General features: G+C 28.7%; 5 protein-coding genes, 2 long non-coding RNA genes and 1 other non-coding gene across 12 annotated transcripts; 7 read left to right on the top strand and 1 right to left on the bottom strand.

Moving 5' to 3' along the window:
• Window positions 1-1,371: 1,371 nt before the first annotated feature.
• On the top strand, window positions 1,372-5,170 carry LOC142646394 (uncharacterized). Its single transcript, XR_012847347.1, has 2 exons — window positions 1,372-1,480; window positions 1,534-5,170. It is a non-coding gene; the product is annotated as an uncharacterized LOC142646394 (long non-coding RNA).
• A 175-nt stretch (window positions 5,171-5,345) lies between these two features.
• Window positions 5,346-14,271, top strand: LOC113792935 (uncharacterized). 4 transcript variants are annotated; one of them, XM_075825204.1, is made up of 9 exons: window positions 5,346-6,066; window positions 6,134-6,254; window positions 6,318-6,527; window positions 6,640-7,605; window positions 7,682-8,062; window positions 13,361-13,563; window positions 13,634-13,649; window positions 13,716-13,754; window positions 13,838-14,271. In XM_075825204.1, the coding sequence occupies exons 1-9, from the start codon at window positions 5,383-5,385 to the stop codon at window positions 14,146-14,148; spliced, it is 2,931 nt and encodes a 976-aa protein (XP_075681319.1). In that variant the 5' UTR covers window positions 5,346-5,382; the 3' UTR covers window positions 14,149-14,271. The 4 variants fall into 4 exon arrangements, with proteins under 4 accessions (XP_075681319.1, XP_075681318.1, XP_075681321.1 ...); XM_075825203.1 differs by having other exon boundaries at window positions 13,634-13,754; XM_075825205.1 differs by lacking the exons at window positions 5,346-6,066; window positions 6,134-6,254; window positions 6,318-6,527; window positions 6,640-7,605; window positions 7,682-8,062 and adding exons at window positions 10,579-11,304; window positions 11,391-11,511; window positions 11,589-11,798; window positions 11,870-12,835; window positions 12,921-13,301 and having other exon boundaries at window positions 13,634-13,754.
• Window positions 8,386-9,328, bottom strand: LOC142646393 (uncharacterized). Its single transcript, XR_012847346.1, has 3 exons — window positions 8,950-9,328; window positions 8,837-8,898; window positions 8,386-8,777 (listed from the first exon to the last, which is right to left on the bottom strand). It is a non-coding gene; the product is annotated as an uncharacterized LOC142646393 (long non-coding RNA).
• Window positions 9,551-10,283, top strand: LOC142646391 (uncharacterized). 2 transcript variants are annotated; one of them, XM_075825209.1, is made up of 3 exons: window positions 9,551-9,630; window positions 9,680-9,732; window positions 9,788-10,283. In XM_075825209.1, exons 1-3 carry the CDS (start codon window positions 9,566-9,568, stop codon window positions 10,111-10,113), a joined length of 444 nt encoding a protein of 147 aa, XP_075681324.1. In that variant the 5' UTR covers window positions 9,551-9,565; the 3' UTR covers window positions 10,114-10,283. The 2 variants fall into 2 exon arrangements, with proteins under 2 accessions (XP_075681324.1, XP_075681325.1); XM_075825210.1 differs by having other exon boundaries at window positions 9,608-9,732.
• Window positions 14,272-14,363: 92 nt separating the features above from the next.
• Window positions 14,364-17,579, top strand: LOC113792938 (uncharacterized). The gene is made up of 8 exons (XM_027342900.2): window positions 14,364-14,632; window positions 14,706-15,274; window positions 15,361-15,694; window positions 15,777-16,178; window positions 16,270-16,493; window positions 16,594-16,726; window positions 16,805-17,004; window positions 17,099-17,579. Exons 1-7 carry the CDS (start codon window positions 14,482-14,484, stop codon window positions 16,936-16,938), a joined length of 1,947 nt encoding a protein of 648 aa, XP_027198701.2. The 5' UTR covers window positions 14,364-14,481; the 3' UTR covers window positions 16,939-17,004; window positions 17,099-17,579.
• A 267-nt stretch (window positions 17,580-17,846) lies between these two features.
• LOC113792950 (uncharacterized) lies at window positions 17,847-21,858 on the top strand. Its single transcript, XM_075825232.1, is given in 12 exon segments — window positions 17,847-18,008; window positions 18,104-18,681; window positions 18,741-19,080; window positions 19,161-19,604; window positions 19,677-19,900; window positions 19,971-20,103; window positions 20,191-20,385; window positions 20,491-20,585; window positions 20,587-20,890; window positions 20,990-21,231; window positions 21,296-21,413; window positions 21,491-21,858. Coding segments are annotated over 12 exon segments (3,075 nt in total). The 5' UTR covers window positions 17,847-17,863; the 3' UTR covers window positions 21,748-21,858.
• A 106-nt stretch (window positions 21,859-21,964) lies between these two features.
• LOC113792939 (corticotropin-releasing factor-binding protein-like) lies at window positions 21,965-23,422 on the top strand (the record flags this gene model as incomplete). The annotated part of the gene is made up of 5 exons (XM_027342901.2): window positions 21,965-22,163; window positions 22,233-22,619; window positions 22,721-22,947; window positions 23,017-23,110; window positions 23,179-23,422. Coding segments are annotated over 5 exons (1,101 nt in total), but the record flags the coding sequence as incomplete, so codon positions are not given.
• Window positions 23,423-23,540: 118 nt separating this feature from the next.
• TRNAA-AGC (transfer RNA alanine (anticodon AGC)) lies at window positions 23,541-23,640 on the top strand. Its single transcript has 2 exons — window positions 23,541-23,577; window positions 23,605-23,640. It is a non-coding gene; the product is annotated as a tRNA-Ala (tRNA).
• The last annotated feature ends 117 nt before the right edge of the window (window positions 23,641-23,757 follow it).

Raw genomic sequence — 23,757 nt, 5'->3', positions numbered from 1 at the left:
AAAGACTTCAGAATCGAGTGTCGATATAATCAATCCTACGGCTTTTGCCGTTTCCTGTTCAGTCAGTGTTGACGGATCAAACTCGCTCCGGAATAGACGATGGAGATTGTTTTGCGCCAGAAGTCCATATAAAGAGATTTTCCATGCTTTGAAATTCTTGACGATGGAAGCCAGTTGCTGAACAGTTTGAAATTACTAATTAATTAATTCGATAATTGAATTGAGGTCAATTAATCAACCAATAGGCTATATAATGAGTAGCCATTCCTAGTTAATTTTCAATGACTTTTGCTGCTTACCGAATTTCCTTTTTATGAATTGCATTAAATCAACGTTACGATTTCAGTTTCATAAAAAGGAAAAGAAAGAACATTTTTGTTGGAAAATGTATTGCCTGGCTATTTTAAATGGTATTTACTGACCACGTTGAGAGATGAAAGTTTTGACCGGGTAATTGATCATTTATTGGATAAACTTGGTTCAGAAGACATCACAAATCTGCGAATGAGATAGCATTGAGATTGGATCGATTGTTGATTCAAGCGAAAGAATTGGGTGTTTCCCATGAATAATTAAATTGCTATTTATTGAAGCAATGAAGTTAGTGATTAGTTCGCAATAAACGATTGGAAACATCTTTTTTACCGGAATCTAATGAGAAGATAATAATAAATGAAAAGATCTCATTGACTTCAGATGACGTGAATCAGGTTTGTTGTTTATAAGAATAAACAGAATATAATGAGAAAAGCAACATGTGTAAGTAGTAACCAGCATGTGGAAGAGGTGTGTTAAATTGTTTGTTGAGTTCTTTGTTAAATTGTTTTGTTGAGTTGTGTGATAAAATGTTTGTTGAGTTGTTTGTTAAATTGTTTTGTTGAGTTGTGTGTTAAAATGTTTGTTGAGTTGTTTGCTAAATTGTTTTACTGAGTTGTTTCAATGTGTTGAACTGAGGTGAAGTTTTGCAGAATATTGAGCAAATGATGAGTTGGAAGAATCTATTGGGATTCGTTCCGTATTGTATAAAATGGAACAATGGTTCAAAATGTTGAAGATTTGAAAAATGAATCTGATAATGATGACGTTGACGAAGAATTGACAAAACTTCGGCCAACGAATGAATGAATGTATAAATGAATGCAAGAAACCTGATGATGATAATACTGATGTTCCGATTTTAGTATTGTACTGTCGATTAAGCCGTTTAATGGAGCCATGAATGGTGACGAGTCGAGATGATGATTATCAAATGAGAGTAAATGTCGGACTTAAGAAAAGCTCAATTGGACGCTGTCATATGTGCACAGCAAAACGTAGAATTCAAAATGAATTTGTCCGAGTATGATGGCTTGTTTTCTATGTGATAAACCTGGTCATTTTGCTATCGTTTGTAGAATGTCGATAAATGGTTAATAACTTGATGATAAACAAGATGATATCATATGTTGATGATGTCAATTATAATGGATCAATGAATAATGTAATTGGTACGGTTTAAGTTCGAATGGTAAAGAGTTTTTGTTTTTTTTTCAGGATATCATGTAACGGAATTGTCTTGGCATTATAAGTACCAAAGGGTTCAACTTTGTGAAAATTCATCAAATATAGATGACTTGTTGGTAGTCACGAATTCAGAATCGGTAATATTTAATGTCATGGAAGAAGCGCAGTCTTCTTTTGTTCCAGTGCTATTGATACAAAACGAAAATTGTTAATTGCTTTGCCAATCCAGCTAAGTTGGTTTCGTGTGGAGTTCACTTTAATGCAAGATATGAAATGAGACGATATAAAAAAAAAGAATTAAACTTTTCGTGTTTAATCGTAAGGAGAGAACCATTTTCATGTTTGTAAAAGCTTGTGGTGATGATTATGGTTACGCTGTATTTTGTAAGTATCAATGTTTCTTATAGTCTCTACGAATATTGTCAGTTTTATTGATCGCCGGTGTAATACGTATTGAGTTTTGTCTTGTTGGGAGAAAAAGAAATCTGATGTGTTTTCCAGGGGATGTCTTATTAGTCGCTGCATGAATTCAAACAAATGATACTAATTCTGAAAGTAAATATTGATGCTAACAAAAGCTGATGCCTTTTGGCTTGGTATCTGCTCCGCAAGCTTTTCAACGATTGATGGAAAGTCTTTGGGGACATTTAGATTATGTTGAATGTTATTTGGATGACATCTTAATGTTCATCGATCGATCATTACCGAAAATAAAACGAAAACATTGAATTTCCTGAAACCAACCGATCAACGAGAAGTAACAACATTTGTATGTATGGCTGGTTTTTTACCGTGTTTGATATATCGCGAAACCTTTGTTTCGACTGTGCAATAGTAAAGTTAGAATGGAGTCCGAGAGAAGAGGATGCATTCCGAAAGAACATCGAGAAAAATTCGGAAGTTAAAATTCCAGATCCTTCACTCAATTTATTGTTACGTGCGATGTATCAGATTTCAGTTATGGAGCAACTTTGTAGCAGTTCATTGTTGATAAAAACAGCCGTCAATTTCTTTTCGAAAATGTTCTCTACAGCACAGAAGAAATATTCGAGGTCGTCCGTTCAGGATCGAAACCGATAATAAGTCACTCAAATGGTTACTGTCGAAAAGTGATTGTACGGGTAGATTAGGTCGAATGGTTATAATATTGATGGAGTATGAAATCGAAGGAATTGATCATATTAAGGGAAATGATAATGTTTGGGCCAGGTTGGAAGGCTGATTTGAAACAGTTTTTGGAAAGTGTGCAGCTTTTAAAGATGATATTGATCGTACACGGTTGCCTATGATTTGTAGTGAATCGGAAATGAATGACTGGCATAGAATCGGATGGATATCTGTGGTCCATTGAAAAATCGTTAGATGGAAATCGTTATATGGTTTGGTACAGGATTGTGTTTCACGATTTCAGGTAGGTACGTCGATGTCGGATGCAGAAGGTATTTCCCGATGGCTTTCGAAAATGTTTTCAATATTGGTTGATTCGGTCATAAAGCTAAAGATTGCCGAAAAAAAAAAAGAGGAATCAGTTGAATGTATAACGTGTAATGGAAATCATCCAACGCCTTTGCACGATTTTAATGAGTCAATAAATGTAGTTACTATGGCTGAAGTTCGAATTGCAAAGAATGGTTCTTCAGTTGGGAAATTTCAATGCCGAATTGGAGCAAGTGATTGTGAAGTTCTTATAGATTCAGGAGCTGACGTCTCTATAATTTCTGGGAATCTGGTCGCGACTCGGAATCGTCGAACCTCAACGCCAATCAAATTGTGTGGTTTTGACAATGCAATGTATCGAATTGCTAATCAAAGAATGGGATAGATGTCTACCAAATATGATAGCTGCGTATAATGGCTCAACTCATTCGTCTACTTGGTTGGCATCGTCTAAAGTGAAGCTAGAGAGATCATGAGACACTGGTGACTAAATGTCACAAAGAGTTTCGACAATTGGACGCTTTGCAGACAGTGAACCGTTTTTATCAACAGAGTGAAGCTAGGTATCCTGATAATTTAATTGAAGTTAATGGTTTATTTTGTTTGAGACGAGAGATAGTGATAATCAGCTGATTTGAATACCCAGGATTCTGGCCTTGCTGTCCAATTATTGGTGTTCGCTCTTCGAAAGTAGAATCATCCGAAAAAATCGATTAAGCATGTATTGAGCTGTATCGTGTCATCGATAGTATAATTGCTATCAAGTTTTTGATGGTTGACGAAGACTTGATGTTGGTGTCTTTGCAGATTTTGGTAACGTGAGATTAGATGTCAGATTTACCTTGGTTGGATATGAATATACGCGACGCATCTCTTTGGTACGGTTGATATCGACAAGGAGTTCAGCTTTAACCGTTTTCCAAATATCCATATAATATTGTTTGAGGATAACAGTCTACGGAGTTATTGGTGTTAGTCTGTGGGTGTATCATATGTCGGACAATTCGTGGTAATGTCATTAATCAACAGTTTTGTTTATTACATGAAATGTAGAAAAGATTCATAAAACTGTTTGAGTGTACAATGATGGTTGCGATTAGACCATCTGATCAAAGAATGCCTACGGCTGCTGCCGAAAAAGTTTGGTCTTTGTTGGCTTAAAACCGAAATTTCAACTATGAGGAATATGTTAAAGATCAAAGGACTGTATTTTGGTCGCACCAAGAATCTTATGTCATCGTCTGTTCGTGAAGAATCGATTTGAAAGAATTTAAATTGTTTTCTTATGGATGTCTCAATATTTTTAATGGTTAAAATGAATTTGGGAAACTAACCAGTGGAAATAAAAATCGCTGACTGATTGTTGGACCTAGAAATGCTTTGAACCACAGAAATTGGCCGATTAAACTGGTGACGGATATAGTGATTGGTTCGGATGGGTTTGTGGTTCTACGTGACTGCGTTTTATGGACGGACGTTTTTGTGGTCAACGGATAAATTATTTTGGATCGCTCGCTCTGGGGCTGGGAGAGAACTGTTGCTGAACAGTTTGAAATTACTAATTAATTAATTCGATAATTGAATTGAGGTCAATTAATCAACCAATAGGCTATATAATGAGTAGCCATTCCTAGTTAATTTTCAATGACTTTTGCTGCTTACCGAATTTCCTTTTTATGAATTGCATTAAATCAACGTTACGATTTCAGAAGTAATAATTTGATCAATTGCACGAAAAAAAAAGAAAAGGAATGCAATCTACTATTAAAAAAATGACGATGATTATGTTTAGACGAAGACAACATTGTGTTTGTTTACAACAATCGACTGCAGTATTTATATATGGTGTGTGTGACAAAATGAACTAAAGTTCAACATTTCATGGTTAAAAACAATTAATGAAACATTCATTCAATTAATCAGAGTAAAGCATATCAATTTTTTATTTTAAAATTAGAAAAAATATCATAATAAAATTGTACAATTAAAATATGGCCACTAGACTTGGGTTTAGCATTACCGAGTTCTCGTTTGTCGTCATTCTCTCTACAAAGATCTTAGATGTTCGCATTTTTTTTCGCATGAATTCTTTACGGAACTTGTTTACGGAAATTGGACGCACTTTAGTTTTACTTAGTTATTTTTTTCGACTTAGATATAACAATATCTCATAAACAGTAACAGGGTTAGCGAATAATGTATTGAAACAATCAAAGATGTATTTTGAAAAGATCGTTTCAATAACGAACAATAGTTCTAAAAACTAACAATATGCTGAAATTGTTGCAAATTTAATTTAGTCCACTAATTTTTTGAATTCTGATTAATAATTTTTTAACAGTTTTAAATTGTAATAGTTTTTTTTTGAATTGAATTTTGGTGTGTTTTTCTTTTGTTAGTTTTTTTTCATTCATAAATAATTTTCCAATCACAATTTAAAACATGATACAGAATCAATGGACATTGATGATAATGATAATCATCATATTTGACTCTTATGTTGAATATGCATTAACAAATGATGATAAAAAATTATTGAATATTATTGAACCACAAGATGGATTGATTGAATTAAGTACACAAGGTACATATTCGGTTTATGTATCAACCGAAATGTTCAATACAAAATGTGTAATATATTTAATTGCACCGATTGATAAAACAATGACAGTCGAATTGATTGAAAATGATGATATTCATCCATGTGCACGTGGTAGTTATATTGTTACGTTTGATGGTTGGTCATATTATGATCAAACATATCCAGCAGTTGATAATCCAAATTATCGTATAAATGATCGTACAAAAGAATTTTGTCGTAAAGGAGTTTCGACAACATTCATTTATAATGCCGGTATGATAATGTATCGGTTTAAATTTGGTGGTGGTTTTACATTTAAATTAAAATTTAATGATAATCAAAAACCACATTCATTATTTATATCTGGTTCGGAAACAAGTGAAGGAAAAATACGTTTTGATTGGACCAGAAATTTAGGAAATAATAATACTATTTATATACTGCAAACACCCTTTACAAGAGGTCGTTTTGTTGGTCTTTCACTGAATATAACATCAATGAAAATTGGTTATGAAAATAAACCAATCGTACAATTACCACATTCGGTATGTTATTTTTTTCTATTTGGTTTATTTTTAATTGAGTTTTAATCTTGGTTTTCTTGTTGATTAGTGCCAAAGATTTTCAAAAAATAAAATTTTAAATTATGTTGAAATTGGTGGCTGGGGTGATCCACCTGGTTTTCATACATGGGATATGACAGTTTCAACTGAAATTTGTAGCCATGCTTTTTGTAAGTTACTCTGTTGTTTACAAATCACGCATAATAATAATAATTCTTTTGGGTTTTATTCAGACGATAAACCAATACCAATATTTTGTCCAAATATTGGCATACGTTTACATATTGATGATTTTAATGCACCTGATCAATATATTGAATTTACTTATCGACCAATATCCGAACAATTTTATAATTCAATAATGAAAAGACCAGTAAAATTAGTTTGTCCAAAAATACCATCAGATTTTAAGGTTTCAATTCCAATACGATTAGATTCTACAGGTAAATAAATTAACACGTTCGCTACAGCAAATGGATATATGCGGCGCTGTTAGCAAACTTGTTGAATAAATATTTTAAGTATTAATTTTTTTTTACATTTTCCAAAATCAAGTTTGTCAACAATCGATTCAAGAACCGGGATTTTTTGTTGTTGATATTTCAACAGATAATAGTCGAAAAGATTGTTCAATCTTTATTAAAGCACCGGAAAGTTTTAACATTGAATTTGAAGTGGATTATCTAAATTTAGGTGATAAATCAACAAAAGAATGTCGTGATTCGGATTTTATTAATTTAATTGATGGTTGGTATTATGATGGGGAATTTTTACCACATCCATTCGATCATAAAGAAGCATCGGGAAATCGAATGCTAAAAATATGTGATGAAGAAACATTCAATTTTCTTAAGAATAGAGGAAAAAGAATATATCGTACATCACAAAATATTGGACAAATTTATTATCATCTTTCCATAATTGGTCCACAATTTTCATTTAAAATAAGATTTTTATTCGATAAAGAACCATGTAATGTAATCTATACTATGGATAATATTCTGGATGAATCAACTTATTTAACACGTAATTATCGTCAATCAAGAATATGTTCAACATATTTTGTACAACAATCATGGAATCAAACAGAAAAATTATATGGCATTTTAGTAAATGTATTAAGTTATGATATTGGCGGCAAATATGATCAAATTAATGAACAAGAACTGCTACAACATTCGACAAAAGCCTGTACAAAACGTTTAACAGATGATTGGGCGGAAATTGGTGGTGGTGTTATGTTTGGTATATCTTCGATAATGCATCCAGATGATTTTCATATCTGTAATCAAGCGCCAATCAAAACATTTCCATTTAGTTTGATTTTACGTTGTCAAAATATTGCTATGCGTTTAATTTCATTATTATCTTATCGGTCGAATAATTTTATTCAATTTTCAATTAAAAAAATTACAAAAGAAATGGGAATAGAATCATTACCAACAGATAATATCAAGGAAATAACCTGTTTTAATAAACCAAAACATTTTATTTATAATCAAATGGCATTCGATCCTGATCGTAAGTATAAAATTATTCAGTAAACAGCAAATAGTGAAGATTTTATTTTTTCTCCTTTGATTGATGGGTTAAATAGATTGTGTGGAACAATTAGTAATTTATGAAGGTTTATATGGATTGAATGCAATGGATTCAACCGTCAATAAAGATTGTTCAATAATAATTGTTGCAAATTCAACAGAAATTATTGAAATTACTGTCGATGATTATGATATGGATTGTGATGAACATGAATCATATTTAAAATTTTTTGATGGTTGGATACATAACAATGATGAAATATGGCCAAATGAAGATGATCATCAGAAAAAACGTCGTGAAAATCGTTATCAATCATTTTGTAATCAAAAAGATAAACCAATCCGATCACAACAGAATATTGTACAAATTTTTTATCGTATCAAACAAAGCGGTAGGGGATTTCGTTTACGTGCCAAATTTATCGAAACTCCTGAACGTAAGTTTTGTGAGAAAATTTTATTTTTTAAAGTAAAAAATGATAATTTTTTCTATAAAAAATAGCCTGTAATCGTATTATACGTGCACGTGACCGTACAGTAATTGGACAAACATCCCAGGCAAAATTATTTCTCTTGAAAAACAGTCGCAGAACAGTAAATCGTTAACTCTTAAAACACCATTCTCAGAGTCTTAAAAAACGCACGATTTTTCGAAGTTTAAAACTGTTTTTTAAGAGTTTTCCGAATGAACCGAAATGGGGGTTTTACCGGTCCAAAATTTAAATCCCTTGATTCTTAATTAATTATTCAAGCTAATTGATCGGTTAAGAATATCAATTTTTATTTTTAAATCAAAAAAATCATAATAAAATTGTACAATTCAAAAAATACAGTAATTAACAAAATTGACTTTTCGATTCAACATTGGCTCTCAATATCATCTAAATCCAACGCTCACAAAATGTTAGCTTCTTCTGTAGCCAAATATTTTCAAATATCGTTTCAATCAATCGAGTGAATTGTTCATATTCTTTTTGATTATAGACAATTTCATGCCCATCTGAATGCATTTGTCCCGATTCCTTGACCACTTTTTCCGATTATTGCAAACAATGAGTTGAATCATTAACAGTCAGAAAAGCTTTCTGTATCTCATCATTTGGATTGTAATTTGTTTTCGATATAAAATTTGATGATAAGTTTTGAATTTGGCTGAAGATTAAAAATTGTATTAGCAAACGAAGAAAATTCATTCATTCTTAGATTTATACCTGTATTGTTTTTGATTGTTTTGTAAATGATTCGACATGGATTATTGGACAGAATACTGAAACTTGGGCAAAAAGAGATTGAGTATTGTGAACAACATGACATTTTTACTTACTTAATGGCATAAAAATTAAAGATATCACCCATTCAAAACAGATTGATTAATGGCCATAAAGAACATAAGCGGAAAAGGGACTTATAACAGAACAGCCAATTGTTATGTATTCTCGGACATCAAACAAATAATGATAATTTTCCAAGTCCGACTTTGGCTTAGAAAAATTTTCTATGTCGAAATCGGACTTTGAAAAATTTTTCAGAGTTGAAATTGGACTTGAAAAATTTTCAGTTGGAATTCGGATTCAAGTTTGAAAATTCATCACGATGGATTCGTTTTCAAAGAATTATTCAATTTGAATTCCGATTAAAAGAATTTTTCAATTTCAATTCTGATTTTGAAAATTTTTACAAGTTAAATTCTGACTTAGAAAAATTTTCAATATTTGATGCGAGCATGAAAAAATTTTCCACGTGCAATTTTATTTTGTATAATTCATGAAATATGTGACTGTGCATAAAAAGAACTGACTTTGATAATAACTTTTTAACAGTTTTAAATTTTCATAGTTTTTTAATAAAAATTCAAAATCGTAATATTTTTTAAAGAGTTTTCAATAGTTATACAGTTTAGAACTGTTTTTTAAGAGACAAATTTCTCCCTGGGATATGTAATGGAAACAGTAAAATCATTTTTTTCCTTTTTTGTTTACCAAAAAAAAGTGTTCAACAAAAAAAAGTAAAGATTATATAAAATTTTATGGTGATAATCGAATTGATTTTTCCAGTTTATTAATGAAAAAAGGTTTTGAATTTTGTTTTGAATCAGATGAATATCCAGGTAAGTAATTTATATAGTGAAAAATCAAATTTTTATTTTCAATCAAAAATTTCAGTACAATATTTAGTTAGATATTGTCGTAATATGGCTGTACGAATGATGTCAAGTGGACAATTTATAAATCATTTAGAATTTAAATTAAAACCAATCCGTAGTGTACAATCATCACCAACAATGCCATTCGGTGAACATATACCATATTATCGTTTTTGTCAACGACCAAAATGGACAAAATCAAAATTAAAAAAACGATCAATTACGAAAAAAGGTTCATTATTTTTTCTTAATGCTGATAATGATGTTCGAACTAAAGTACGAATACCAACAACATTGCCAGGTTTAGATGAACTTTTAAGTGGTTTCCATGGTGTACGAGGATGAACCAAAAAAAGAAACAATAAAAAAAGGCAATAACATCACAAACATTATTAGATGGACTACTATTTTCTTTTTATACTTTTATTCGTAGTTTTCTTATTATTACCTAAATTATTTTTGTCAATCAATCAATCAATCAATCAATAAAGTTCAACAGTTAAGGGCCAAAGCCATTCTTTAACAATTTGTTTATACCTGCTGTACAGTTAATTGATCAAATTCAATTAGCGTTAAACGAAAAAAGAATTTTTTTGTTTTTGTTTTGTAAATTGATTTGTTTCTGGATCGATCGAATGAAAAATCGAATCGAATCAATGATTTTTCTTCGAAAATTGAATTTCAAAGTTTCCTTATTTTTTCCATATAAAAACAATCAAATCGAAAGAATTTTTTGAAGTGAATTTTTTGTTTGTTTTTTTGTGTGTTGATTTTTTTTCTTTGGTTTTCTCAAATCTGCCTTTGCATTTTCAGCAAAGAAATTTAATTAGCTTTCAAACCAAAATCATGGAACAGAATCGTTGGACATCGTCAATGATAATCATGATCATCACCATCAGTATTTTTGAATCATATGCATTAACAAAAATAATGTAAAAAAAAACATTAAATATTATTGGACCAGAAGATGGACAAATTGAATTAAGTCAACCAGGTACATATTCTGTTTATGTATCAAATGAAATGTTCAGTACAAGATGTGCAATATATTTAATATCACCAATCGATAAAACAATGTCAGTTGAATTGATTGAAAATGATAATATTTATCCATGTAAACGTGGTAGTTTTATTGTTACATTTGATGGTTGGGCATATTATGATCATACATATCCCGCAATGATTAATCCAAATTATCATATAAAAGATCGTACAAAACCATTTTGTCATTCAGGTGTTTCAACAACATTCATTTATAATGCCGGTATGATAATGTATCTGTTTAAATTTGGTGGTGGTTTTACATTTAAATTAAAATTTAATGATAATCAAAAACCACATTCATTATTTATATCTGGTTCGGAAACAAGTGAAGGAAAAATACGTTTTGATTGGTCAAAAAATTTAGGAAATAATAATAGTATTTATATTCTGCAAACACCATTTACAAAAGGTCGTTTTATTGGTCTTTCATTAAATATAACATCAATGAAAATTGGTTATGAAAATAAACCAATTGTACAATTACCATATTCGGTATGTTTATTTTTTGATCTTTTCTTGGTTTTTTGTAAAACTAATTGATTTTGGTTTTTTATTTGGGAAAAAATAATAATGATTAGTGTAAAAGATTTACCGAAAATAAAACTGTAAATTATGTTGAAATTGGTGGCTGGGGTGATCCACCCGGTTTTCATACATGGGATATGACAGTTTCAACTGAAATTTGTAGCCATGTTTTTTGTAAGTTATTTTTTTCAACACGGTTGTCTCAAATCACATAATAAATACTAATTTTTGATTTTTCCCATTATTCACAGACGATAAACCAATACCAATATTTTGTCCAAATATTGGTATACGTTTACATATTGATGATTCAAATGCACCTGACCAGTATATTGAATTTCGTTATCGACCAATATCAAAACAATTTTATAATTCATTAATAAAAAGACCAGTGAAATTAGTTTGTCCAAATGTACCATCAGATTTATTGGTTTCTGTTCCAATGCGTTTAGATTCTACAGGTAAAATAAACATCTCGAGTTTTTTCTTGTTGATATTAACTTTTTTTTCTGCATTTTTTTCCGAAATCAAGTTTGTCAACAATCAATTCAAGAACCGGGTTTTTTTATAATGGATATTTCAACTGAAAATAGTCGTAAAGAATGTTCAATCTATATTCATGCACCGGCAAGTTTTACAATTGAAATCGAAATGGATAATTTAAATTTAGGTGATCCATCATCCACTGAATGTCAAGATCCTGATTTTATTAATTTAGTTGATGGTTGGTATTATGATCAGGAATTTTTACCACATTCATCCGATCATAAAGAAGCAACTGACAATCGTATGTTGAAAATTTGTACGGAAGAAACATTTAATTTTTTAAAAAATGGTGGAAAAAGAATATATCGTACATCACAAAATATTGGACAAATCTATTATCGTCTTTCAAAAATTGGGCCACAATTTTCATTTGCAATAAGATTTTTATTCGTTAAAGAACCATGTAATGTAATATATGCTATTGATAATGTAATGGACGAATCAATTTATTTAACACGTAATTATCGTCAAACAAAAATATGTGCAACATATTTTGTTAAACAAATATGGAATCAAACAGAAAAACTATATGGTATATTAGTAAATGTATTAAGTTATGATATTGGTGGAAAATATGATCAAATTAATGAACAAGATCTGATACAACATAGAAAAAAAGCCTGTATAACTCGTTATTCAAATGATTGGGTTGAAATTAATGGTGGTGCTGTGTTTGGTATATCATCGGCAATGTTTCCGGATGATTTTCAAATCTGTAACCAATCACCAATTAAAATATTTCCATTTAGTTTAATTTTACGTTGTCAAAATATTGCTATACGTTTAACATCACAATTATCTTATCGTACGAATAATTATATACAATTTTCTATAAAAAAAATTACAAAAGAAATGGGAAAAGATTCATTACCAAAAGATAATATTAAAGAAATTACCTGTTTTAATAAACCAAAACATTGGGTTTATAATCAATTGGCATTAGATCCAGATCGTAAGTAATAAAAAATTAATAATCGATAGAAACACAAAAGGGCAAACAAGTAATTTTATTTTTCACTCCCCCTTGGGTTAAATAGATTGTGTAGATCAATTGATTATTTATGAAGGTTTATATGGATTGAATGCAATGGATTCAACCGTTAATAAAGATTGTTCATTAATAATTGTTGCAAATTCAACAGAAATTATTGAAATTATTGTCGATAATTATGATATGGATTGTGATGAACATGAATCATATTTAAAATTTTTTGATGGCTGGATACATAACAATAATGAAATATGGCCAAATGAAGCTGATCATAAGAAAAAACGTCGTGAAAATCGTTATGAATCATTTTGTAATCAAAAAGATAAACCAATCCGATCACAACAGAATATTGTACAAATTTTTTATCGTATCAAACATAGCGGTAGGGGATTTCGTTTACGTGCCAAATTTATTGAAACTCCTGAACGTAAGTTTTGTGAGAAAAATTTTGAAAAAATTTTCTAAAATATTTTCTAAAAAAAATAGCATGCAATCGAATTATCCGTATTCGTGATCGTACAATAATCGAACAAACATATATAATGGAAACAGTAAAATCATCCAGAGTTTGTACAATACTTATTGTTGATTGGCCATGGGATAAACAATCACTTACTGGTATGGTATTTCAGATAACTAATTTACAAGTAAGAAATCAATTGGATACTTGTATAGCGAATAAAAATATGGTAAGTTTTTTTTCATTCATTTTTCATTCGTTTTTTATTGATTTTTCTCTTTTTATTTACCAAAAAACAGTGTTCATCAAAAAAAAGTAAAGATTATATAAAATTTTATGGTGATAATCGTATTGATTTTTCAAGTTTATTAATGAAAAAAGGTTTTGAATTTTGTTTTAAACAACCAGATGAATATCCAAGTAAGTACCATATATAGTGAAAAAAACCAAAAGTCAAATAATCAAATTTTCTTTCGTTTTCAAATCAATCAAAAAATTTACAGTGCAATATTTAATTAGATATTGTCGTAATATGGCTGTACGTATGATATCAAGTGGACAATTTATAAATCATTTAGAATTTAAATTAAAACCAATACGCAGTGTACAATCATCACCGACAATGCCATTCGGTGAACATATACCATATTATCGTTTATGTCAACGACCAAAATGGACAAAATCAAAATTAAAAAAACCAACAATTACAAAAAAAGGTTTATTATTTTTTCTTAATGCTGATGATGATGTACAGAATAAGGTAAAAATACCAACAACACCAATAATAATAGATCATTTTCAGAGGCCTGGTTAAAAAAAAAATTCAATCATCTTTGATGATTATTAACCCCTCGGAGGTGTTTAAAATTATTTTCATTTTTTTCTTCTTATTATTATTTTTCTATTTGATTTTAATTAATAAAAATTTTTAATTTAATTTTTTGTTTGTTTGTAATGAATTTATAATTAAAAATGTGAATAAAAACAATATTTAAATGTCGGAATATTACGAGATTGAAATTTTGATTTTGTCGTTTGGATTTTGGTTTTGTTCGGTGTGTTTTACGCGAAAGTCCAAGTAATATTTTGCCATTTTCGAATAACATTATTCATTCCTATTTGGTTTTCAAATACACCATCAGCAACGATGATTTTGTTTGAAAAATTCTTATCGTTGTTCAACATTTTCCTAATAATTGTTTTTTATTACATGAAAATTTCCATAAAATACACGCGAATGTTATTACAACAGGGTAAAATTGAATATCCAGATTTTGTTATCGGTGAAGGTGAAAATGGTAAGTGTTAATTTTAAATCCTAACGATGATCAATGATAACATTAAGTAATCTATTTGCAATCCTAATTACAGATTGTGATATATTGGTTACATTACAAGGAAATTATCAAGTCAAACCAATGAAAACAAAAATTGATTTTGAATGTACAATATATTTATGGGCACCAATTGATTCATTGATTGTTGTTGAATTTCTTGATGATAATAGTCCTTGTGATAATCGTAATAGTTTTATTATGATACGTGATTATTGGTCATGGTATGAACAGGTATATCCAATGGATGCAAAAATTTATCAACAAACTAAAAGAATTTGTAATGATGATTATTGGAATAGGAAAAAATTTCAATCCAAACAAAATGGTGCTATGATTACATATCGTTATAGAAGAATAGTGGATGAAAAATTTAAATTTCGTTTACAATTTATACCTAATAATGAACCATGTATAATATTTGTTGCCGGTTCAGAAACAACACATGGTGAATATCGTTTGAAAAATAATGATAAAAATTGTGCATTATATATTGTACAATCACCTAAATGGAATAAAGGTAATTTTTTAGGTATTATGTTAACTATTGATGAATTTGATGTTGGTGATACTGAAACAAAAACATTTATACCATATCCATATTATGTAAGTATCAATTTAATGTTAATGTTTTCTGTTTTTCATTAAAAAAAGCATTTTTTCAACACACATCCATCATCACCCCTCAATAGTGTCATGGTGTTAATAATTTTGTACAATTTGGTGGTTTTGGACCCGGTTTATCCGGTTATAGTACGGATGAAATGCAAACATGGATTGAAATTTGTAATGAACGTTATTTTCCAAATCGTCTTTATATTATTTGTCCAAATGTTGTTGTACGTTTAATATCATATAATCAACAACGAAAACCATATATAAAATTTCATTATAGAGCATTAACAACAAATTCATTTTTAGCAACTGATTATTTATTTAAACAAAATGCATATAAATTTGAATGTACAATTGATTCGATTGAAATGCCCGAAATACCGACACCATTATTTTTAAGGGATGAAAATAGTAAGTGTTTTTTTTTGAATAACCAAGGATGACTTTAGAGAAAAACTTTACCCAAAAAACTTTTAACTTCTTAACTTCGTAGATTGCTGGTATTTAATACGTAATCAAGGTTATCATTCAATATCAACATTAAATGAAATGAATTTAAAACAAAAATGTAAAATATACATACTGGCACCATTAAAACATTTTATACAAATTGAAATGATTGATATAAATATAAATGAAAATGATCATTGTGATGATTATGAAAAAATAGATTTCATTTCAGCTACGGATGGTTGGACATTTGAAAATGAATTCATACCGAATCGTAAAATGGATCAATTACCAATGTGTAAACAAAATGGTAATCGTTTTATACAATCAGCACAGAATATTGCGCAAATTGAATTCTATATACCACAAAATGATAAATTTAATTATCATTCAAAAATTTCACCCGGTTTTGCATTTACAGTTAGATTTTTTTTCGAACCAAATCGTATGTTACAACAACAAATATTTTAATACTGAAATTACAAAAAATTTACAAATTTACAAATTTACAACCTTTTTTTTCTTGTTCCCCAAAGTTTGTAACGATGTCTACCTAATCAATTCAATGATACGTTATACATCCGATCGTCTAATATTAATGGATTTTAAATTACGTAAAAATTGTACAATCTATTTCCCACGGTTACCATGGATTAAATCCGGTTTCATAGGGTTAAAATTTCATTTATATAATTATTCTATTGGTAAACCAATATCCGAATTAAGTAGTTTGGAACAAAATCTTGTTATTTTGGATGTGGTTAGTATATTTTCTTTATTCTTATTTTGCTTTTTTCCTCTCTAAAAAAACACTTCTTTTTTTCTCCAAAAAATTAACCCTACACCACTACCACCTACAGCCAAACAGATGCAAGCGATTGCATAGTGAAGATGATTTATTACAGATTGAAGGTGGCTTAAAATTCGGTATGACAACCAATCTTGAACCATATGGTCTGGAATTTTGTAATGCATTGGATGTTCCACCACCACGTATGTGTATTGTTGATTTTATCATTTGTTTTCTCACAGGAATTCTTTTTTTCTTCTAAAATCCCTCCTCCTTTATAGATAAAATAACAATAATCTGTCCTAGTTCGGCATTCAGTTTACAATCAAGTTTTAAATATGATAATTTTATTATATTCGATGTAACAACATTATTTTTAGGTGAACAACCAACAAATAAAAAAAAAATTAAATGAAGATGTTGCTTATTGTGGTACTCAGGCCAGTTTCAGATCAATTAATTATATCATTAGATTATCATGGTTAGTAGTTACTGTTTGTTTTGCTTTGTTTTTTACAAATAATTTATAAACTTTCTTCCCAATTACTCTCATTTTTACACACTTGTACACACAGTATGTATGCAAGTTATAAATGCAACTGGCCATTATTCATTAGGCGCTTCAATCGATAATATAAAAAAAGATTGTGATCTTTATATATATGGTGCAAATAAGGAACAAAAAGCTGAAATTGAAATAATTTCCATACGTTTTAAATGTAATGATAGTAGCAGTAGTAATAGTAATAATGGAAATTATTTAAGAATTTATGATGGTTGGAAGAAAGGAAATTTTACAATATTACCAATTTATAATACATATGATGAAATGCAAAAACATATTTATCCAATGTGTAAAAGAAAAAATACACCAATTAGATTATCGGATTCAATTGGTCAAATTGAATATCGAATTGAAGGTAAAGATTGGAATAATGATTTTGAATTTAAAGTACGTTTTGTTGATCCCTGATTGAAATCATGATTTTTTTTGGCTTTTGACTTTTGATTTTTGACCAACTAACTAACTAACCGAATGAAATGATAACTCTTTAACCAGAAAAAAAACCGAAAACCAAAATAAAAAATAAAAAAAAAACATTTTTTTAAAAAAAAGTTCAAAAATTAAATTAAAAATTTTCCTTTTTCGAATTTGTAATTTTTTTCTTTAAAAGAGTCAAAATCGCGAACAATGTGAAACGGTGTGTGTGTTTGATTTGTGATTTTTTACTTCCAAAGAAAAAGTTCAAGAATATTATTTTTTCACAGCATTTTTTTGTAATTTGTAATTTTGCATGTTTTGTAATTTGTGTTTTTATAACAAAATAATAAAAATAATAATGATTTCCGCAGATAAATCATTAGTTTTCAATATTTTTTTATTGATAATAATATTACAAGAAAATTTTTATAAAATACAAACATTGTTATTACAACAAGGTGATATTAAATATGCTGATTTTATAATTGGACATGGTGATGATGGTTTGTAATTTTTTCAAAATTTTACAAAACAAAAATTACAAATTTTAAAAATGAACTTTTTTCCACCTCCTCCCACCCCCACCTTCCTCATTCAGATTGTGATGTACTTGCATCATTACAAGGTACATATCAAGTATATATAACCGAAAAACATTTAGATTTTGAATGTCATATTTATTTATGGGGACATACAGATAAATTAATTTTCGTAGAATTTCTTGATCATAATAGTCCTTGTGATAATGAAAATAGTTATATTGAAACAAATGATTATTGGCAATGGTATGATCAAATATATCCAATGAATAAAAAAATATATCATTTACATGATCGTATTTGTAATGATCATTATATTGGACATAAAACATTTATATCATCACAAAATGGTGCTATGATTACATATCGTTTTAAACATACTGTTGGACAATTTAAATTTCGTTTAACATTTGTTGAAAATAATAATTTATGTGATGTATTTATAGCCGGTTCGGAAACAACACACGGTGTGCATGAATATACAAATGATAATATAAATTTACAAAGAATTTGTTCATTATATATTATACAATCACCTAAATGGAATAAAGGAAATTTTTTCGGTATGAAAATTACTATAAATGAATTTGATATTGGTGATAAACAAACTAAAACTAGAGTACCATACCCATTTTATGTAAGTAGTGGTTTTTTTTGTTTTGTTTTTTTTGATAAATTTTTTGTCCCCCAAAATAGTGTCATGGTGTTAAAAATTTTGTACAAATCGGTGGATTTGGCCCAGCATTATTAGGTTATTATACGGAAAAAATGCATACATGGATTGAATTATGTAATGAACATTATTATGCTGAACCAATATTTATTCAATGTCCAAATGTTGTTGTACGTATTGCAATTTGGTATTCACAACAACATATAAAATTACATTATAAATCAATAACATCGAAATCATTTTGGACAACCGATTATTTAAGACAAAAAAATCCATATAAACTGCAATGTTCAAATGAATCAATGTATGTTACAAATGTACCTGTACAGCTAACAAACCCTGAACGTAATGAATCGGATCCAAGTAAGTTCATTTTTTCTTCATTTTCTTTAACTAAAATCCAGGTAAAAACTTTTCATTTTAACACTGATTTCTCTATTTAGATTGCTGGTATTTAATTAGAAATCAAGGTTATCATCTAGTATCAGCAACTGATCCAAATAATATTGATGAAAATTGTAAAATATTAATATTAGCACCGATTAAACATATAATTGAAATAAAAATAATGGAAATAAATATAAATATATTAGGTTATTGTCGTGATTATCGTACTGAAGATTATATTGCCGGTATTGATGGTTGGACAATTGATGGTGAAAATATACCGAATATATTTTTAGATGATCAATCAACGCAACAACAACAGCCGCAAACAACATTAACCGAAATACCATTATGTAAAAAAAATGGTGATCGTTATTTTGTATCATCACAAAATATTGCCGAAATTGATTTCTATTTACCATTTACAAAAACATTTTTATATGATTCACCAATACCACCGGGTTTTGCATTTACAGTTAAATTTATATTCGAACCAACTTGTAAGTCTGCTGTTGTTGTAGTTATATTACAAATTATTTACTAAAAAGATTATAACCCATTTTTATAACCAGTTTGTAATCAAGTTTATCTAATCAATACGGAAGATCGTTATACAACCGAACGATTATTATTATTAAGCTATAATGTACATATAAATTGTACATTTTATTTTCCCCGGTTACCTTGGATACAATCAAATTTTATCGGGTTAAAATTTCATTTATATAATTATTCAATTGGTAAACCAATGTCACAATTGACTAGTTTGGAACAGAATCTTGTTCGATTAGATTTGGTTTGTTATCTTTTCTAATATCGATTTCCCCTTGTAAATTTCCAATTCTGAATAATACTTCTTTTAACAGCCAAATAGATGTGGATATTTACAAAGTCAAAATGATTTAATACAGTTGGAAGGTGGTCTAAAATTCGGTATGACTGCACAATTGAAACCGCATGCATTTGAATTTTGTAATGCATTGAATGTACCGCCACCACGTATGTGTTTGTTTGATTTGTAACAAAATTTATAAAAATTACAAAATTCTTTTCCGTTGTTTACAATTACAAAAACCAAATAACTAGATAACTTTACAATATTATGTCCAAATTCGGCCATAAATTTACGTTCAAGTTTTGAATATTATAATTTTATTGAATTTGATATAACAACAATGTTTGAAGGTGAAATTTCACAATTACAACCAACAGCTAATCAAACTGATAATAATCAGGATGATAATCCAAATGAAGATATTGCTTATTGTTCGTATAAACGTCGTACACCTGGCCTAGCAACATCATTAGATTATAATTGTAAAAATTCATTTTTCTTTTGTAACTTTTCTTGTAAAATAACTTTTTACTTTTACTTTTTCCAACTAGCTTGTAAACAAACAATTAATGAAAGTGGTTATTATTCACTTGGTGTATCACGCGAACATTATAATAAACTATGTATACTTTATATAATGGCACCAAAATTCATTACAATTAATACAAATAGAAATTATACATATAAAATTTACTTGTAATGATGATGATAAAATAAATAATAATCAATATTTACGTCTGTTTGATGGTTGGCGTTTTGTTGATCGTCTAGTTATACCACGTACATTTGATTCAATAAAAAATTATACATCACGTATTTATAATCTTTGTAAAAGGACAAGAGAAAAAATATTTTTATCACAAAATATTGGTCAATTAGAATATCGTATAAAAGGTAAAGGTTGGAATAAAGATTTTCAATTTTCATTACGTTTTATACGTAATCCTGAACGTAAGTCTCTCTCTTCTGGATAATCAAATTTTGAACTTGACTTCTGACTTTTGACTGTTGACTTTTGACTCTTTTGATTTTTAACTTTTCCAAATATAGCCTGCGATCAAATATATTTTCTTGATGATGTTTTCAAACAAAAAAAACATATAAATTTTCGTATGATAAATAATAATCATGATGGTTATATTTGTACAACATATATAATGTTTGTACCATGGAATCCATATCCCGATCATGTACGTGATGAAAGTGATTATAGTGGTTTAGATATACATTTTACTAAATATGAAATACCGGAAAAATCATTACATAAACATATTTATGATTGGGATGATTCGGTATGTATACAATTTACAAAAGTTTTACAAAAAAAATTTACAAAAATGTTTTTTTTAACCCCAGTGTACGAAACATGGTGCAAAATATTATATAAGAATTATTGGTAATCATGATGTTAAATATTTTTTTAAAGAACATCATATGCGTGGTGTTGAACTTTGTGGTGATCAGAAAAAAAATTGTAAGTTTTTTTTTTAAATTTTAAATTGATTGATTGATTGATTGATTGATTGATAATCGATTTCCAAATCAAATTAGTTGCATTTCAAGTACATTGGTGTTGGAATGTTGGTATTGAATTGGTTGCACCGTTGAAAAAATCACCAAATGCTGAAACAACACAAGTGGAACCATCATCAATCGAAGTAACAGTCGTACCATTAAAATCAAAAGAATTAGTACCAAATGATCCAGGTGTACTAAGGGCATGGGAATTTTATCAAGCACATCCACCATTATGTAAGCGTCCAGAATTTCATTATGAAAATCCATCTGGTGAAATTTTTTCAGTTTGAATACTGGGGGGGGAAGAAAAAATTACAAAATTTGTAAATTTTTTTTTTAAAATAATTAACATTGTTGAATAATATTACAAGAAAATAAATAAAAAATTAAATTAAAAATAACTTCGAAAAAAAACTCGCTTATAAAAGTTTATGAAAATATTACAATTTTACAGTGTTATTTGTTGTTGTTTTATTGATTTTCCTGTTTGTTCTACTTCGGGGTTAATTTTCTGGATTTTACATTGTGAAAAATGCTAAAATCATTAATCCAGATCAATTTTTACTTATTACATTAATCAATTGTAATGAAGATATTTGGGAATTTTTAGATCCAGATAAACCAAATACAAATGAACCAAATGATGAAGATATTTTACGTGAAGAAAAATCACCATATCCAATGCCATCATTTATACTTCCATCAAGTAAGTGTTTTTAACCCTTCACCATAACCAAAGTAACCTTTTTGTGATTGTTTGTTCAACAACGGAAAGAACAATTTATCGATGTAACTGTTGAAGGACATTATACAATAACACCGGATGAAAATATGTATGGTGAAATTGGTACGATAAAATTTTATACACCCGATCCAACCAAAATTATTGCCTTCTACATACAACCGATAAATTTAAATTGTCCAAGTTCAAGTTTCATACGTTGGTTTGATGGTTGGAATGTTGGTGAAATAATACCATATACAAGTGATCATCCATTAAGTTATGAAGATCGTTTTAGTGAAAATATTTGTAAAACTGATTTAGAATTAAAATTTCAATCATATCATTCAGCACAGAATTTTGCACAAATTGATTATCGTTTTTATTCACAAAAAACACATAGTTTTTCATTTTTTTTATTATTTAAACAAAATGAACAACGTAAGTTTTTTTTATTTGTTGTAAAATAATAATGATGGTGTGTGGTGCTGAAGGGTTAATTATAATTATAATTTTTTTTTGTCTTCCAATTTTATAATTAGCATGTCATGCATTATTATTAGATTCAATCAATGATAATCAAAAATGTCCATATTTTTATTCATATACATTACAAAATTATGAACTTAATAGAGCACGAACATGTTCATTATTTTTAATTAAACAACAAAAACAAAAATTTACAGCATCATTTCGAATACATTATTTACAGGTTGGTAAACCAGATCCAATTTTTCAGGCTCCAGATGATGATAGTGTACGACCAAATGTAAGTAATTTTGATTTTTTTTTTGTTTAAATTGAAATTAAAATGAATTTTTTTTTCTTGAAAATTTAGTGTGGAAATGATCATCTTTATATACAAGGAAATTCACGTTCAGATCATAAAAAAACAAAATATTTAGATTTTTGTAATAATTTTAAACCTGATTGTAAGTTGTTTTGTTTGTTTGATTTGATGTCAAGGATGAAAATTTGATTTTTCACATTTTAAACACAGTGGAACGTGGTGGATTTCCATTATCATGTCGAAATATTACAATACGTTTAAAATCAAGTGGTTTGTATCTTAATAAAGTTATTATTAGTTATTTACCATCAACACCGGATGAAATTTGTCGTTGGAATGATGAATTACGTGAAGGAAAAGCAAAATTATATCATACAATACGTTGTACAGAAGATTTTGAATAATAATAATCTTTTTTAAAATAAAAAAAAATAAAAAAAATTACAATTTGTAAAATCTGAAACAAACAAAAAAATCATTCGAATTTTTGTAAAAAAAGTTAAAAAAATCGAATGTTTCCATGAAAATGAAGAGGTTTGGAACGAACGGGGAGGATATCCGGATCGTTCTATGGGGGCGTGGCGCAGATGGTAGCGCGCTCGCTTAGCAATTTTTCAAAAAAAAAAAATTCTAATATGCGAGAGGTAGCGGGATCGATACCCGTCGCCTCCAAAGACGAAAACTTCTGAATTTTTTTTTTTCCTTGTTTTTTGTTTCTTTATCGGAAAAATCCAGAAATTTTTTTCTGGTTTTTTGCATCATCCTCAGCATCACCTGGAAAATTAAAAA

Source organism: Dermatophagoides pteronyssinus, unplaced genomic scaffold, assembly GCF_027571235.1.
Source record: "Dermatophagoides pteronyssinus isolate colony J.1.1.1.1 unplaced genomic scaffold, Derpt_VIB-CSIC_2022.12 sq0003, whole genome shotgun sequence".
Lineage (NCBI taxonomy): Eukaryota > Metazoa > Arthropoda > Arachnida > Sarcoptiformes > Pyroglyphidae > Dermatophagoides > Dermatophagoides pteronyssinus.
The sequence above is the reverse complement of the archived record's forward strand: the minus strand, read 5'-3'. Positions and strand labels throughout refer to the sequence as shown.

What these genes read in the sequence shown, in the direction of transcription:
- LOC113792935 (XM_075825203.1), top strand. Translation starts at nt 5,383, where the DNA reads ATGATACAGAATCAATGGACATTGATGATAATGATAATCATCATATTT. An exon ending in AATACGATTAGATTCTACAG is followed by an intron (nt 6,528 to 6,639) that starts GTAAATAAATTA and finishes TCCAAAATCAAG; the next exon opens with TTTGTCAACAATCGATTCAA. An exon ending in ACAACCAGATGAATATCCAA is followed by an intron (nt 13,755 to 13,837) that starts GTAAGTACCATA and finishes AAAAATTTACAG; the next exon opens with TGCAATATTTAATTAGATAT.
- LOC142646391 (XM_075825209.1), top strand. Translation starts at nt 9,566, where the DNA reads ATGGAAACAGTAAAATCATTTTTTTCCTTTTTTGTTTACCAAAAAAAA. An exon ending in AAAGTGTTCAACAAAAAAAA is followed by an intron (nt 9,631 to 9,679) that starts GTAAAGATTATA and finishes TGATTTTTCCAG; the next exon opens with TTTATTAATGAAAAAAGGTT. An exon ending in TGAATCAGATGAATATCCAG is followed by an intron (nt 9,733 to 9,787) that starts GTAAGTAATTTA and finishes CAAAAATTTCAG; the next exon opens with TACAATATTTAGTTAGATAT.
- LOC113792938 (XM_027342900.2), top strand. Translation starts at nt 14,482, where the DNA reads ATGATTTTGTTTGAAAAATTCTTATCGTTGTTCAACATTTTCCTAATA. An exon ending in ATTTTTAAGGGATGAAAATA is followed by an intron (nt 15,695 to 15,776) that starts GTAAGTGTTTTT and finishes TTAACTTCGTAG; the next exon opens with ATTGCTGGTATTTAATACGT. An exon ending in ATTGGATGTTCCACCACCAC is followed by an intron (nt 16,727 to 16,804) that starts GTATGTGTATTG and finishes CCTCCTTTATAG; the next exon opens with ATAAAATAACAATAATCTGT.